Genomic DNA, 19,041 nt, shown 5'->3' with positions numbered 1-19,041 from the left:
AGTACTTAGGTAGTATTCTTTTTAATTGCATTTGATTAGAAACAATATTTATAGTCCTTTTTAGTGTTTTTCAGATGCGTATTGAGTGGTTAATTAAATTTTGACGTTATACTTCTTTTGGGGCCTTTGGTAGAGAATGAAATTGAGAGCTGCGCGCGCACACCGTTACGAAAGTGCGCGACAGTATGAAGTTAGGTGTGTGAATCAGTCAGCTGTATACAAACACAAGTTTGATAGTAGAATTGTTCCGTTGCCTAGGCAACGAATTTATTATTGTCGGCCATTTGCAATTCCTAACGTAACCTAACGTAAACAAACGATTAAACGTTGACAAACGAGTGACAGTTGTTACTAAAGATAAAAACAACGAGAAATAATTATGTATATAATTTAGTACTTAATACAAGTTAAAGTGTATTGAAATAAACCAACGGCGCTCCAATAAGCAGCCCTTTTTCTTGAGTGTGTAATTTAACAAGATAATTAAGAGCTAGTCGAAAAATCTAGGTTACCTATTACAAGTATAACTTCTAACGCGCGTACATAAGTACACGCACCGATTTATTGTTTTTATTGAATTTAATATTTCGTAATTATTAAATATTGATTAAATTTCCGTAGCAGAAATACGCCCCCTTTAAGACGGCGTAATCTTCCTTGTTGCGGTGCACGCATACGAAAGACGATGGCGGATCGCGAGAGATCCTCGTGGGAATAACGCCATCGGATACTTGTTTGTACGTCACAATCTACTGGTGTCGGTACATATTGACTTTATTATTAACTATATAATGTAATAGTATTAACTTAGGTCTTGGTAGAGTATAAAAGTGGAACATAAAACAACGGATATATAAAGGTCATGAATAGAAAAAAGTCGAGAAACCACAAGCTCTTGCTGGGATACATGTATACGTATATAGGTACTTCGAATGCAATATTATGGTAACTGTATGTAGAAAATGATGATTATTTTATATTGCAAATAGAGTAATAGGTACGTTAATTAACATGAATGTAATATGTAAACGAAAATCTTTATTTACTGCGAACAAGTTACCAGATTGCATTTGAAATTACGCTTTAATAGTGAAACTACTTATCCTTGAAATTGCGCAGATTGCGATTTCTTCTAGTGCGCACGAATTACATAGGGCACATGAACAACGTTGCCAATTTAGCGTTGTTCTTGCCAGATCTAGCATTTTTCGATAGGCAGCTAGCTTGCAAAAAACGCATCTGGATTGTGGCGTTTTTACTAGCACATTTTTATGCCTCCAACAACTTTTAAATATGCTGAAAATACGCTAGATATTTAGTTTATTTATTTTCAGGCTCATCAAATTTCTGACTATCAGATACTTACTTAATGAAGGTAGGTCGGTACCTACGGCCGTGATAAATAAAACAACATATTGACACTTGAAACAATAGGAGCATACATGGCCTTATGGTGAAATGGTATCATATAATTAATGTGTGCTTAGGTATGGGAAATCAGTTCGACGATTATCCGAACGAAACTTGAACACCGTTGACACAATATAGACATTTGTTGTCAATTTTGAAATATATTTCTTTAAAATGTGTGTTTTTTACACGTATAGTCTAGTCATTTTATCGATTTTTGCACTTTTTTCGATACGCGAAATGAAAGGTATTGACTTCGTTCTTGGTAGAATAAGAAAATTTACTTGCAATTTTAGTGTTCTTCCTGCCAATTCTAGTGTTTTTCCTGCCAAATAGCTTGTTTTTATGCCCCGTCTGGCATGTTTTTGTCAACGAAAGTTGGCAACACTACATGAAGCTTATTGCATCGTTTTACTACCATATTATTTACTGTCAGACTATCGAACTTCACGCTTATGTGGTATAGTTAAACTGGTACAAGTTATACCATCGTAACTCGACATTTAGTGCCGTGGTCATGCTAGGTAGAGACTGAAAAGAGGTGAAAAATATAGATTCGTATTTCTCGTAAGTAGGTAGTAGACAAAAAGTTGGGAGCATAATAATATAAGTATGCCATAACTAAGAGAAATACAACTGTGCAGCGAACCCATGAAAAGTGGAAGAAGGCGGCTTCCAATCTCCCGTTATTGGATGAGAATCAAAATAAATTGATAACGGATGAGTGAGACCCATAGAATGAGTGTAATCTCGATCATAACTCACGTTATTTTCTCCTTCAGACCGCGAAGTTAAACTGCGCGAAGTTTTATAATTGCGCCAACGAGTGTCGTGAAGGCAGGAAACGGTGAAGTATGCGACAATCCAACAAAGGTGGTCGACATAAAACAGTTCATCATTCAGATCTGTGAAGATTGTAGATCTTGACCGAACTCGCCCAATACTTGATGAGGTGATTAAAAGAACTCCCATACATGCTCATAGATATTATATTATGCGAATTTTATTTTTTCGTAAACAGATAAGTAAATGTCGATGAATGTGACTGAAAAATAAATTCCTACATCGCACTAAGTGTAATTATTAAAAATTCGCGTCTATATATTTGAAATATGTCTTGCGGTGGAGAGGGGTGTAGGTAGAGTTGGGTTTCGGGAATTTCCCGACGAGAATTCTCGAGAAATTTTCGAGATTCTCCATCCCGAATCTCGAGAATCGAATTTTTAACATTTCGGGAAATCCCGGATCTCGAGAATCTTTTCTCGGGATTCGGGATTTCTTTATCAAATATCAATTGAAAAAACTATTTTCTATATGAAATAAGTGGACAGAAAACACAAAACGTTCGAAGACTGATCGGGGGATTCAACACAATTAAGCCAACGTCGACTCAAAATGAGCGCATTTTATTTTGTGTCTCAAAAGCGTACGCAATTGTCAGACGCAGCGATTGACAGTCTGTTTTTTGAAATTCTAATTTAATAAGTAACGTTTTGAATTATTTTTGTTTTCTTACTTCTATTTTGTTTGTCTTACATAAATAAAAAAAAATGTCTGTTTTACACTGATTTTATGATTTTTACAGGTTTTTTTTAATTCCCCGATATCTCGAGAATTCTCGAGAATTCTTTTCTGGAAATCCCAAATCTCGGAAATTCAAAATTTTCTTTTATTAAGTTGATTTACCTGTACTTTTTATCCTAAATGTTATGTTGTGAACGTCTTGAATTAATAATTTGTTATGTGCTCAATGTGTCTTTTTTAAATAAATAAATAATCAAAACGATGAACACACAAGAGGATTTACTTTTTTGTATTTATAAAGGCATTGTTGAAAAATAACGAGAAAAAGAACCATTTTTCGCATGTTATCTTTTTAAGTGATATGACTATTACAAAAAAGAAATATATAATTCAGTAAATTGGCCATGGATACGTATGACATGGCGCTGAACGGGGTTAGATGTAACCTTGTTTGTGGTTCGATTCTGGAGCGCGACAGAATGAAGTAAGTTATTGTATTGTCTTCACGTAGCCGCTCACCCGTGGGGAATATATGCATACAGTAGATACGGAATAGTCACATCTTTTATTCATTGGACACTACTTCCGGGATATTGAAAATATATTTTTATTATTGATGTTATTAATGTCATTACTCAGTATACTCGGCTGCACTGCTAAAGCGGGCTGTACAAAACTCTGTAGTTTAATTATTTACGATTTTTCTACTTCCATATTGTCTGGCCATGACTTCTTGACATCCCGAGCAGACTACAAAACGAGGAGCCAAATAATAATAATAATAATATAAAGTATGTATCCAGGGAGCCCGACGTGGTGAGGCGAATAGTTAAGTGAGATAACCACACACCACACATTTGCTGTAATACTAAAAAAAAGTCGTATTTTACATACTCGTATTATAGGATATGGTTATATTATTCCACCAAAGAACCGTCTTCTCTTAATGAATCCTTTCTGGACTATTGCGTGGATTGATACCTTACTGGTACCACTGGGACTTGTTATATTACCAATTATATGATTTTATTTTTGTGGTTTTGTATTAAGTGCCTATTTTACTATAGCCACATTGATTATTATCTAATATTTATACGTATGTAAAAATATCGAATGTATATGTTGTAAAAAATATTGTAGATAAGTCCAAACATAGGGTATTTGAGAAGACATTTGTCTCCTTCAAGTACATGACGTACCTACCTACCCACTTCGTGCCTTCGATTTTTAATCGATTTGACTTTTTAATTGAATTCAATTTTTTCAAAGCATTCAAAGACTGGACATACAACATCGATACGTTTTGTAACGTAACTTAACAAAATAAATGCTGTCAGACAATGATAGATAGTACCGAAAATGTTCAAATCATTTTGTTTGTCATTAACAACCTGTCACCATACGAATAATAAGTAACCAATTAACATGGTTAATACATTTGATTGATATGCTTGGTAAGTAACACCTACAACTTGCATGTATTTGTGGGTTAATTGATTCCGCTAATAATAAAATTGACCATAGACAATATATAAATATACCTATACAGCCCGGCTGATGATGATATACAGCAAGTTATTTGCACTAACGAACAGCGTATAATTTACATGTATTAGCAGAAAACATCAAACCATTTACAGATATAGAATCACAAAATGTGAGCGACTCGTACATACAGAAATCTAGTTTAAAAAAACGTGAAATAGTAAGTATTTTCAATGGTTCAAATTGATTACCTAAATAGATTTATGTATTTAACAAAATAAACGAAATATCAATAAATGTGCGATAAAATATGGGTCATATCACGAAAATAGCAGCATGTTTACAAAGTCAACAAACAGTCGGCGACCAATTTCCTTCGCTGATCGGCCAAAAAGAAATTAAAAAATATATGCGTAAACATCGGCCGTTCTATTTTTGAAATTATGCATTTCAAATTTCAAATGTGCACCACACCAAGCCAAATCAAAATGCATGCTTGTTATACCTATCGTGATGTAGAATAGATGAACGATGCGTATATAATATATTTCAGAAAACTACGAGGGTGGGTCAATAAGTCCTTAGAAAAGCCGACAGGTGGCGCGACAAGTACTCTAAGCGGTTTGTTTTCATGCAGCGGCACTACCGATTCAGTATGCTGCGAAGTTTCAATCAGATTGGTCGGGTTGTTGTGTGTTTCTCGTACATTTAAAAAAAATTTGCTTGTGGAAAATGGAAAAATGGAAAATGGAGAAAATTGAGTTTAGAGCTGTTATTAAACATTTTAATATAAAAGGGTTAACAGCAAAGGAAATAAAAAATGAGTTGGATTTAGTTCACGGCATATCTGCTCCTTCACTTGCAACTATTTATAACTGGTTAAATGAATTTAAACGTGGTCGTACATCAACAAAGGATGAACCACGCTCAGGACGTCCTGTAGAGGTGACTACACCAGAAATGATCAATAAAATCCACGATATGGTGTTAAGTGACCGAAGATTAAAGTTGAGTGAGATAATTGAGGTTACAGGGATCTCAAAAGGTAGCGTCATTTCTATTTTACATGACAAATTGGGCATGAAAAATATTTCTGCAAGATGGGTGCCGCGTTTGCTCACAGTCGACAATAAACGCAATAGGGTGGTGACCTCTAAAGCCCTGTTGTCACTCATGCAACGCAATCCGGATGAATTTTTTCGTCGCTTTGTGACTGTAGATGAAACATGGATACACCACTATACTCCCGAGACGAAAGAACAGTCAAAGCAGTGGATTGCGAAGGCAAACCATGTCCAAAGAAGGCGAAAACCGTAAAATCAGCTGGTAAGGTTATGGCTACTGTATTTTGGGATGCACGTGAAATTATTTTCGTTGACTATTTGGAAAAAGGAAAAAAAATAACAGGGGATTATTATGCATCTTTATTGGACCAGCTAAAAAACAAAATTGAAGAAAAACGGCCTCATTTAAACAGGAAAAAAATCCTCTTTCATCAGGACAATGCCCGTGTTCACACATGTTTACGATCAATGGCTAAAATTGAAGAATTGAAGTTCGAATTGGTCGACCACCCACCGTATTCGCCAGATTTAGCCCCCAGTGACTTTTTTCTTTTCCCAAACTTAAAAAAATGGCTAAGTGGACAACGTTTTTTTTCAAATGAAGAAGTCATCGATCGGACAAATGCTTATTTTGAGGACCTTCCGAAAACTTATTTTTCTGACGGTTTAAAAAATATTGAGAAACGTCTAACCAAGTGTATTGAGCTCCAAGGAGATTATGTTGATAAATAAAAAAAAAATACAAAAATAAAAACTGTTTTAATGCTTTTTTCTAAGGAATTATTGACACACCCTCGTATATAAACTATGGGTATTATGTCCATAGTACCATAGTAATTAAGTAGTGTGTTTTTGTAACAACATTGATAACTCAAAGACTGGTTAAAATTGATAACTGAAAAATTATTCATATCACCCAATAACTCCCAAATCCAATAACTTTTTTGTAAACAGGTAAATAACATGAAAATCTACACATCAAATTTGACACTCCTCGGAGTTATTAACAAATCACAATATGATCACCCATGTAAACATCACAGTTGATTTTTTTAAAGATAGTACCTAAATGAGTAATATGTAGGTATCACTAAAAGATTTATACGTAAATTTTAAGTATATTATATATATGAGAAAGTTTTTTGATTTTGAGCTTTTTCCGATCCATACCCATATGCCCATATGCCAGCCACTTGCTCAACCCATTAGGCCCATAATCTGACTACAACTAGGCACACATTAAAAAACAATATGTGTATTTGCCAGACCCAGAATTCGAACCTAGGACCCATGACAGTATAAGCCGACGCGTTAAGCGCTCTGACATCGTGGGCTGTATTAAAAAATATAGAGGCTGGGTAATTCTCAGATTGGGGCCCTCCCTAACCCTGCAGCGGTGCTACAAAAGTCATCTACGCGCTGCAGGTCTGGTATGGCGAAGAAGACATAATTCTCAAATACTTTGTTGTAGTAGAACTAAATGCGTCGCTTCGGCCGTTCAGTATAGTTTGCATAATATATCGATTTGAAATAATTATACAGAAAAATACATTAGTAATTACTAGGGAATCCAATCCCGAGCCAAAATTCTGATCCTGGGATTTCGGGATTACAATTTGATAATCCCGGGACTGGTCCCGGGATTGGCATTTTTGCCATAGTTAATACATTTTTTTTATATTTACAAGTAACATTAATAAAATCGGTCAAAAATAAATCTAGTATAATTTATACTATTTAAGACATTTTTATACTTACAACATTTTCATTAGCTCGTATTCTTATTTGTCCGGTACAAATCTTGCAATCGATTTTTAACCAACTTCCCGGCTAGCTAGACATTTGAAACTTTTAGAATATATCAGAACACGATGCCAATGCATTCTTTTAATGCTTTTAGCCATATTTAAGCAGAATCGAATTTATTTTCAATTAATTCTGTTTTGTATAGAAAGTTATTTCAGAAAAATCCGTAAAAAGTTAAAGACTATTATTGGTTACTAAGGCGGTGGTCCTAGCAACTAAATTATTAATATATACGTGCGTTACTATGTAAATCAAAATGAAATGTCAAAATGACATTTCAGTATTTTATATTTGTTTGTTTGTTTGTTTTTTTTTATTTAATTCATATCAAGTACAAGTTTGAGCATATTTAGTATAATACGAGGGTGGGTCAATAATTCCTTAGAAAAAAGCATTAAAACAGTTTTTATTTTTGTATTTTTTTTTTATTTCTCAACATAATCTCCTTGGAGCTCAATACACTTGGTTAGACGTTTCTCAATTTTTTTTAAACCGTCAGAAAAATAAGTTTTCGGAAGGTCCTCAAAATAAGCATTTGTCCGATCGATGACTTCTTCATTTGAAAAAAAACGTTGTCCACTTAGCCATTTTTTTAAGTTTGGGAAAAGGAAAAAGTCACTGGGGGCTAAATCTGGCGAATACGGTGGGTGGTCGACCAATTCAAACTTCAATTCTTCAATTTTAGCCATTGATCGTAAACATGTGTGAACACGGGCATTGTCCTGATGAAAGAGGATTTTTTTCCTGTTTAAATGAGGCCGTTTTTCTTCAATTTCGTTTTTTAGCTGGTCCAGTAAAGATGCATAATAACCCCCTGTTATTGTTTTTCCTTTTTCCAAATAGTCAACGAAAATAATTTCACGTGCATCCCAAAATACAGTAACCATAACCTTACCAGCTGATTTTACGGTTTTCGCCTTCTTTGGACATGGTTTGCCTTCGCAATCCACTGCTTTGACTGTTCTTTCGTCTCGGGAGTATAGTGGTGTATCCATGTTTCATCTACAGTCACAAAGCGACGAAAAAATTCATCCGGATTGCGTTGCATGAGCGACAACAGGGCTTTAGAGGCCACCACCCTATTGCGTTTATTGTCGACTGTGAGCAAACGCGGCACCCATCTTGCAGAAATATTTTTCATGCCCAATTTGTCATGTAAAATAGAAATGACGCTACCTTTTGAGATCCCTGTAACCTCAATTATCTCACACAACTTTAATCTTTGGTCACTTAACACCATATCGTGGATTTTATTGATCATTTCTGGTGTAGTCACTTCTACAGGACGTCCTGAGCGTGGTTCATCCTTTGTTGATGTACGACCACGTTTAAATTCATTTAACCAGTTATAAATAGTTGCAAGTGAAGGAGCAGATATGCCGTGAACTAAATCCAACTCATTTTTTATTTCCTTTGCTGTTAACCCTTTTATATTAAAATGTTTAATAACAGCTCTAAACTCAATTTTCTCCATTTTCCATTTTTCCATTTTCCACAAGCAAATTTTTTTTTTAAATGTACGAGAAACACACAACAATCAAACCAATCTGATTGAAACTTCGCAGCATACTGAATCGGTACTGCCGCTGCATGAAAACAAACCGCTTACAGTACTAGTCGCGCCACCTGTCGGCTTTTCTAAGGACTTATTGACCCACCCTCGTAATTCAACAGAAAAATTAAAATCGTTGTATATAAAAAGTTTTTTTTATTTAGTAATTATTATTGTTAATTATGTTAATTGTTCAATCTTGAAAATACATAAGTTTAATGGAGTAAATAATATTGTAATATAAATAATAATGTGAATTTAATATGAGATTGCTGTTTCTGGTAGTAAAGACTTAATTAATGGGTTAGCTAGATTTAAAATAGTTAAGCAAATCGTGGTGTATGGCCTTTCCGCTTCATAAATCTAATTAATCAGCCAAATATGAAACTACCGTAAAACTTATGAGATCATGATGGAATTACTTTGTTAAAAGTGCGAAGAATTGTTTTTTTCCAATCTTTCTTATTTTTATTGATTTATGTGAAAAATTAAATGAATCGGCAACTTACATGTGGGTATAAATCAGACTTCATTCAAACTCAGTTTATTTCTAATTTAGTTATCTGTTATTAAAAGTATTTTTTCTGTTATATTTTAGTTTTTATTTTATTTTCCATAAAAGTTGATAAAAAATCAATCCCGAAATCCCGGGATTATGTTTACCAATCCCGGGATTCAAAGGTATCGAAAATAGCTCGGGATCCCGGGATTGGAATCCCTAGTAAGTACATAATATTTGCTTACTGTTGTTGCTCAGTGAAAATTGTTCAAACGGTAACAGAAATTAGTCGACAGACCTCGACTACTTTTGGCATATGTTTTGTTTTAAAAAAAAACTCTCTCGCTCTCTGTGTTCTCGTATTATCTCTTATTCCATGGTTTCCCAAACTATGGGTCGCGAGCGAATATTGAGTGGGCCCTCGCCACTGTATACATGAATTTAAAAAAATAGAAAGTGATAAATTTGATATTTCATTCAGCTATTTATAATTCTTAAAAATTGAAATAAACTTAAGTTACGGAAAATATTGTGATAAAATAATAATAATTTGAATTGCCAATGCACTACAGATGGCTTGATTCGTTGCGTTGGATTTGTAACCCATTTCAAGACGACTTACCAACTAGTATGTCAACAAAAGCAAGTGAAGAACTCATTGATTTATCAGAAGATACGTCACTGAAAAATAGTTTCAATCGTAAACAGTTAACGAAATTCTGGCTCTCAGTTGCTGATAATTATCCTTACCTGTTCGATGAAGCTATGAAAATCTTCCTCCTCTTTACTACCTCATATCTATGTGAGGTCAGATTTTCGGCTATGGTTAACATTTAAACTAAATACCGAAATAAATTGGATATATCAAACTCACTGCGATTAAAAGTAACTAAAGTTGAAGTTGATGCTAAAACTGTAATGAAAAAAAATAAGAAACAAATACATCCTTCCCATTAAAATAACTTTGTAAAAAAACCTTGCAGGTGTAGGTATTTAAGTAATATTTTTTTTTTATTTAAGTTGTGTTTCTTATTTCAACAGTCTTTCATTCATATTGGTAACAGTTATAAAAAATATTTTTTTTATTTCAATTAGAACAAATAAGACAGCATTAAGTAGTTCCACGACTCGCCACTAGGGAATCTGAGCATTACCAATATTTATACCCTCTTTTCTCTAAGACAGCTAAGAGGTGGGTCCCAAGATTGGAAATTTTTGTTAGATGGGTCGGGGCCCAGTCAACTTTGGGAACCACTGTCTTATACGATATATGTACCTAATATATTTAAGTTCTAAAGTGACAGACATACGTGTAAATTTGGAGTATGTACATTTATAATATTAAAAGAATCAATTTAATTAAATAGGTACCCCCACAGCAAACACTTATTCAATCACCAACAAAAAAATCCCCACGCAACCAAAGGTTATCATTGCTCTCCAACGATAAACATGGTAGGTATGTATTTTGGTCTGTCAGGTGACGATATTAATTAATTTGTTTTTGTGTGTCAACATGTTCGCAGGAAAAAATGGAAATAAATACATCATGGGCAGCAGCCAGGTCGGGGAGTGGATAGGTGAATCTCTCTCGTGGCAACAGTGACAAAATCCCAAAAGGCCTACGCCTGCGTGTGCTCGAGTAAAGGCACATTTTCACGCTTCTTCTTTTTCAGCTATCTTAACAAGTTGTCTGAAAATACATTCTTGGTTACTGAAAACAATTTCTGAACATAAAGTAAGCCGTATAATAACTTCACAATACACATAATATTATGTATATATTATAATACTATTTGGGCTCATTCAAATGTAGATATATACCACCTACTGCCCTAGTCCTTCTACAGCGTTCGGCATTTGAATTCATAGGGATAACCAACAACCGATTCCGGTAAAAATGATGTTGGGCTACCTTACTGTATATACCTAACTACTAATCAATAGTACGTTAGGCGATCTGGGATCTGATATTGACACCTGAACAGTGGGACCACTCGTTAAAAAATATGCTTGTGCAAAAAGATAGACTAAGACTTTGAATCTACAGAAGGCAGTGGCTACCTACATAACACCCCTTTGTTGGGGCAAAGTTACGTTAGTGGACACAACAGCTCATTTTTCGGTTCATTGTCTGTTTACTGGAAGCTAGCGGCAAACAAATTTTGAAAATAGCCGATATACTTACTGGATTGATGGCAAACCATGATATTATGTCCGTTTTTTTGGCAAATTGAGTTATGTATACCTTCAGACCCGTATCAATGAGATCTACAAGATATCAAAATATTGTATTAATTAATAGGTCTTATAAGTTGAATCAATATGCGATTTGTTCATTGTTTGAATATTTTTCGAAGTTTAGAATATTGCAATTGCCTGAACAATTTATAAAAACGGACATTTATCATGCTTTGCCATCTTACCACAGATTTGTTATGTTAGGTCAGGTTATAATTCTTGAATTCATGAATTTTGCCGAAATCGGCAATGAAAATTGCCCCTGTTCCCGCCTGGCTTCCATTAAACAGGCTTGTACCCATTTACTTCTGCCGTCTTATATCCACAGATAGCCGTGTTGATTACATTAAACCAGTGGTTTCCAAACTGTATGTTACTTCGCCTCCCTTTTAAGAAAATCTAATCTTGGCGCCTCCCCCCCTTTATTTCTAAATGAAAAGTAATACAAAATGAAAAAAAAATATATAAAAATAAACAAGGTTTTACTTTTTATATTATACCTATTCATTTCTAAATTAATTGGTTTTTCATGCGATGAATGTGCTTGTTTATTAGCACAATCAATTTCAATAGTAGTCCAATCCATCGTTCATTGACAGATGGATTCTATCATGGGCCCCACATCCTGAAGCGGGCCCCCAGGCTAGGATCTTTGGCGGGCCCACCTACCTATCGCTAAGGTTAAGGGCAGTGTGGTGCTCTAATGTAGTGTTTCCTAAATTATACATGGGAGATATCATTTAAGTATATCAATCAGCATATATATATCACATTAAATTGCAATGCATAACCACATATTTAAAATATTTAATAGCCTTGAAACGAATTAGCGCTTTGTAGCAGGCGGCCTTTTTTACTATTAACAAAATAATGTGAAAAGTGCATTAGCAAACTAACGAAAAACTCAGTAGGTATATTGATTTTTGTTTGCTTCAATATATTTGGCGCAGAAATCATATAAAAGTGGAAATATGGCGAACTTATTATTTTTGTAATTTTGATTTCCAAAGCTCCAATTTGTTATGAATGCCTTCATGTTGTCTTTTTAAATTAGTGAATGCATTAGTGGTCCTTGCATTGATTCATTCAATTTTTTTTTAAGTTCAACCAAACACCTATACAAGTTTAACAACAAAATTATCGTTCCTATACAAATTTGCCTCAGATTTTAACATTATGATTTGACCCTTTTATTTCATTTCTTCACGAATTATCCAGCGCACTTCACAATAGTATTTAAAATTAGTCTCCATATTTTCAGACAGGTTTGCAAACAACCTTTTATAGGACTGTTTTTTTTTTTGTAGTTTATAACTAGCGGCCATTTCATAAACTATGCATTTGCAAACTGCAAACCTGTGGATACATTAATTCTGTTAAACTTTTCGCGCCTCCCTTTGCAATACTCCGCGCCTACCAGTTTGTAAATCGCTGCATCAAACGTAGGTGACTATCTATTATAAGTAAAGTACCTAATAAAGGCGGCACAAATCGTCACTAGTATTATTAAAGGATGAAAATCTGATAATGAATTCAAAGCACGTCTTCTCAGCACACCACGCCTACTTAATATGTTTAAATGGCATATCAAAACTGGATGCGTAGATGTAAAAATCACTTAGCCACGCTGAGTACCTACCTACTCACTTAGGTTGGATAATATTCTATGGAAAGTATGCACCTACCTACATAATATTATTGAAAATCACAGGGCAATATTGCGCCCAAACAATAAGATCGATCGCGAAACGATTTTTGGTCGATCGCCAAAAATATTTTATGTAAGTATTTACTTATTGATAATTTGGAAGTATAATGTATTGTATAATGTATTATGAAAATTATAAAATCGAAGTACAGAACAACTTAACGGACGAAAATTTAGTTAGAATCATGTTTTGAGAAATGGTTTGAGTACCTAATTACACCCCCAATAAATTATATAAAAGTTAGTTGACACCCCTGGTCTACGGCTTTCTGTGCATTATGCTATGTAACGTTATGTGCGGGCAAGCAAGTAATGCACTGCATTTGGGCGACACATTTTAAGAGCGGCAAACTTGGGAGGAAATACATTTTTTTTCATCTTTTGAGACAATACCTATTTAGTTTATTATGAGATTCTTGCCAGCGGCACAACATTGTGTTTCACGTAAAATTGTTAGTGGTTATAATTTATAATATAGTATACCTAATAATGGTAAGTAGGTATTATGTTTCAGAAATTAGTTATTTAGAAACTTTTTATGTAGGTATAATAAATTAATTAATATAATTATATACTTATACATACAAGAATTCTTTTTACCAATACAACAGTCCACGAGGTCCAATGACACTAGTGTAGCAATAGAAATGAAACAATCACACAAACACCCAGGCTTTGAGAAAATCACATAAATATATTGTGACCTCACCAGGATCGAACCGAAGTCCCGAGATGAAAGGCCAACAATTTACGCACTGGACTACGGGGGATGGTGAAGGGTGGAATGATGTTGCGACCGATCTGTCCCAGGGAAACTTACTATAATCGGGATGTATTGATTCTTAATAATATAACGATTTAATTGATTTTCTTTGGAAAGCAAAAGGTCAAAATCGAAACAATTGTTTATTTTCCGTAAAATGGGCCTTTTTAGATTTTTCTCAAATGGTTTTTTTCGGTGTGTTCTAACAATCGAAATCAGGATTATGAATTCCTAAGAAACTTTTGAGTTGAAATTTTCTCTTTTATAAAAAATGATTTCTAAAAGTAATCGATCGGCAAAATCGATAACTGAGAGAATTTATACATATTTAACTTTCGATCTTCTATCTATAGAATCGATTTCTTTATTACTATATTTTGATTCTAGGTAGGTAGGTATCTACCTTGATAGAATGGTTATTTTTTGAACGTGTGCAATATTTTGAATGTTTCTCGTGCAAACGCTATGGATCCATAAATTACTATAGGTACCTACCTATTAACAATTTTTATTTTAAAAAAAAAGTATATTTAGGAACTTCAAGGAACAGTGAAAGTAAGAAAAGTTCGTTCGTAATAATTCGTAGTGTGCAAGTAAATAAGTAATAGGTAAAAATGCGTATTAAATATTAAACCTCTGCGCAAAACAGAATCATATTGTTGATGTTGTTGATGGTACACATTGCGCAAAAAAAATAGACAAACCTTTTATCGTTATTCAATCGAAGGTGGTACCTATGTAATGTTGAATAATAAAATTAAACATAGAGATACAGTATACATCCATACACCATTTAAATAAAACACAATTTATCCGTACGTAACATTATACCTATATTTTTTAATTGATTTCGATGACAATCATCGAGAAAAACAAGAGTAGGTAGGTAAGTAATGACAGTTTTTAATAAAATAACATTCAAATTTCACGTAGGTAGGAACATTTTGTGAAATTGTTAATAAATTCATAATATTTAAACACCGCAATGCATACGCATTATACCTACAAGAACTATTTTAAAATGTGTTCAGAATAATGTTTTGCAGATTACATGCCGTGTAACGGAATACGCCACACAAGTTTATAAACAAGGTAGAAAGGGAACTAAAATTATATTTTATATTTTTTAACTTTGAAACCACATAAATGCAAAGAAGTAATTGAATATGTATCAAAAGCTATCAGAAATAGTATGTTATATTCCGCGTGTGCTTCAAATTATTGTCAATATACAACACGAATGTGCCACTTAACATGGCAAAGAAAAATAAACAGTCAATATGATACGGTAGTTAAAAAGGCAGTTAAATCCGTGGCAACGTTACACAGAATATATCGTGGGGTGTATAATATTTGTTTGTGTATTCCTTATTTTCTTTCTAATTGCATTTCAATCGCCACTCCTTGGAAAACAGAAAATATACAAAAATAATACCGAATTAATAACCCCAATAATTTATTTTACAGGAGGCACTTTTTGACATGTATACAAAACGTCGCGGTGATGAAAATTCGTCTGCAAATCAATGAAAGTGGTATTACAATTTACTCACCCAACTCATGGAAATATATTTCGGCTAATCCAATGGGAATAATCACACATAATTCACGTTAGCAATTATATTTTCTTCACACGAATTGTCAGACACAAACGACACGCGCCATTTTGAAACTCGACTAAATTGTTGCCAGTATATTTTTTGTAAACATGATAATGCTGCTTACAAAAATAATACACCAAAATAATGTTTTAGAAAAGATATTGTATTATGAGGTGAGATTAGATTAGACCATAAGCATCGAAGTGGAACTGAATACCTATTGATATTTCAATTTTTAATAGAATAATAATTTAGCTTTAGAAAACAAACTACTTATAGTGAATTTTTACATACTTAATAATATTTAAGTAAATTTCAAAGAGGTTGAACAGTCTTTTAATCTCTTTAGTAAAATATTCACTGATTATATTATTATGCTCACGATCCATAAATTTTAAAATCCAGATGGGATTGATCTTCAATCTCTTTGGATTGATCTAATAATTTTATTATCGATCCTATATAATATGGAGCAGTGTTTCCCTTTCCAGATCTAGCATTTTTCTAATGTTATGTATCTAGCTTAAAAAATACACATCTAGTGTTTTTCACACAGAACAGATTAATAAATAGAATTCCGATAGGCTATATTCAATAGGTACACTACATTTTGATGCAGGGTTTCGAATATGTGAGTGTCCTACGAAAATGAAGCACGCATTATGCACATCCAATAGTGTTCAATGCATAAACCGAGACTAGTAAGTGTCAGTACCTATTCGACGTAGTGTGCCATATTCTCGACAAAGTGTTTAAGTATATTTTGGATTCTTCCTTACTCAAGATCGGTTGCCTGCTACTCCTTACCTGTAAGGTATTTCAGTTCTCATTATTTCTGAGTTCAAAATATAGACCCCAAATCCTGAACCGAGCCTATTGCTAGCGATAGCTTGTTTGAGGTAAAAAAAAAATATATTTATTAATACATCCACATGAATTATAGTTCGTTGTCGGGTTAAGAATAATTAGTTGTCGAGTATTGACACAATATTGAAAAATTGCATCTCACAATTTGTATATTTAAAAATATTGATACCAGCATAGTAGAATAGCGCCGCAGGCCATTTTATTTTACTATTGGAGCAGATTTATAATTTGTGTTTAACTCACTTATCTGGTTGACCTGGCTCGCCGGCTCTCACGAAGCCTGGGCCTAAGTTTTTGTGTCCCGTCATTCTTCAATTCAACAAATTCTTCTCAAAATTATAGGGAAAGCGCTTCTATAGAATTTTCAGCATTGGTTGCAAAAGGGTTTCGAATCCAGTCATATTGATTGTATGACAGCAATGATGAAATTTCTTTTGCAGCAAAATTAAAGTAGTTAGTGTTTGAGCCGGATCCAAAATTAATTGCTTGTTTTCAATGGTGGTCTGGTAGGTCTTTTGATACATTTGTAGATATTCTTGTCTTAACTCCTTCAGATTCTGCCAAAGTTCGTGTTTATTTTTGAATCATTCTAATTTATCAGAGCATGTAAATATATTTCCATTCTGGCCTTTCATTGATTTATTAAGTTCATTCAGGTGCTCGAATATAATATTACCATCCATATAAGCAAATTTGGCTATTAAGTAAGTATTGTATAATATACAAATTTAACGTGCATTATTTTTTGGAAGAGATGCACTGCGGCAGTGGCGCACCCAGGATTTAATATTGGGGGGGCCCAAGGAGGAGAATGTACATTAGTCCCATGGACTCTTTTTCTTCTTCACAGCTTAATTTCTCGTTTATCGGTCTTTTGTCTATTGCACTCTGTACCTATACCATGGTCCCCACATCCTGAAACGGGCCTTCAGGCTAGTATATTTGGCGGACCCCCTACCTACCGCTAAGATTAAATGCAGTGTGAAACACTACATTAACGTTTTTCAAATTAGTTCAAATTAAGGGTACTTATACAGTGAATTATTGGCGATTTTTAATACATCTACTTTAATAATGGAGCTGTCGAGTATCGACACATAATAATCAAAAAATATATTGCATAATTATATACGTAATTGAAAATTTTCATGGTCATGAAGTGTAATAGCGCCGCAGGCGACTTTTTTTACTATTAAAGCTAATTTATGATGTGTGTTTATCTCACTTATCTGGTCAACCCCACAGCCCGGGCCCACAGGCTAGAGCCATGTCAGCCCTCCCCAGCCATGACCTACACCACTCCGGAATTCGGATGGACACTGAGAATTTTTTGACAGTTCCCTTAGGTATTGGGTTTCTAAAAAAACCTGACATTAGTGTTTCGAAATTTTTGTGTTAGAAATTAAAATCTAAGAAATTTTTCTAAAAAGGGTGCTGGAGAATTATTACAAATCATTTTTTTGCCGTGTTTTATTGACTTTCGATGTCAATGTTTAAAATCATTCTGATAATTTTCATGTTTGGGGGGTGCCAGGGCCCCTTGCCCTTTCTAAAAAAACCCGACATTAGTGTTTCTAAATTTTTGTTAGAAATTAAAATCTAAGAAATTTGCTGGGTGCTGGAGAATTTCAAATCATTTTTCTGCCGTGTTTTTATTTGTCTAATCTGTTGGCTTTCAATTTCAATGTTTTTGGGGGGGGCCAAGGCCCCTTGGCCCCCCCCCCCCCTGGGTGCGCCACTGCACTGCGGCACACCGGTTGCGGAGCACTGGTATAGACAATCGCCAATAAAATAAAACAAATCCGTAGTTCTGTGGATATTTTATATTTTAAATGTCATTATGGAAAAAATAGGTTTACAATATCACTCAATGTTAAATGTAAGTATATTCATAGTAGGTATATAATAATAATAATATATTAGTGAATTATATATTTGATAGAGAATGGGTTACTTACATACAATACAAAATAACTATCACAATAATTTCCATTCAATTGGACGTTACATTACTTATTATAATTTACAATAATATACATGACAATTACGAAATATAGTTACATTAATACAAGGTTGTATTTTACACTGTTGCACGATTTCTTGATACATAGTAGTGCAAATACTAAATCTAAATCATTTATAATGGCCATTAAAAACCAGTATGTATGTGTTTAAAAGTCATTTTCTGAACACTGCTAACCAAAAACATGCCTTGTAATATTAGAGCATCGATTCGAAAACACTTTATTAAAATAATCGATTCCAATAATAAATATATCATAAAATAATGGAGTTAATCAACAGAACAGGAATATCAAATTATAATAATAATTTTATAATGGCTCCATGGATTTGTGATTCAATTATGCCTGTCTCACATGAAGAATGTTGGACAGTTAAACTGTACAGCTAAACCATTGAGTGTTTACTTTTATAGCTATATAGCGCCTGTACATGTGCATGGATTTACTTGCACCAATAGTGTTAATTTTAAACTGTCGTGATAATAATTGTTTACACG

The 19,041-nt window shown here is 33.8% G+C and overlaps 1 protein-coding gene across 1 annotated transcript in view; it reads right to left on the bottom strand.

Moving 5' to 3' along the window:
- CdGAPr (GTPase-activating protein CdGAPr) overlaps positions 1–15,731 on the bottom strand; it is a 96,696-nt gene extending 80,965 nt beyond the window's left edge. Inside the window, exon 1 of the mRNA XM_085956866.1 lies at positions 15,606–15,731. Within this exon, the coding sequence (XP_085812992.1) occupies positions 15,606–15,614 (9 nt within the window). The 5' untranslated portion in view covers positions 15,615–15,731. The remainder of the gene's footprint in view (positions 1–15,605) is intronic.
- Positions 15,732–19,041: the final 3,310 nt, after the last annotated feature.

The sequence above is a fragment of the Rhyacophila brunnea genome, unplaced genomic scaffold (genome assembly GCF_057557595.1).
Source record: "Rhyacophila brunnea isolate RB1 unplaced genomic scaffold, BYU_Rbru_1.0 scaffold_6, whole genome shotgun sequence".
NCBI classification, from domain to species: domain Eukaryota; kingdom Metazoa; phylum Arthropoda; class Insecta; order Trichoptera; family Rhyacophilidae; genus Rhyacophila; species Rhyacophila brunnea.
The sequence above is the reverse complement of the archived record's forward strand: the minus strand, read 5'-3'. Positions and strand labels throughout refer to the sequence as shown.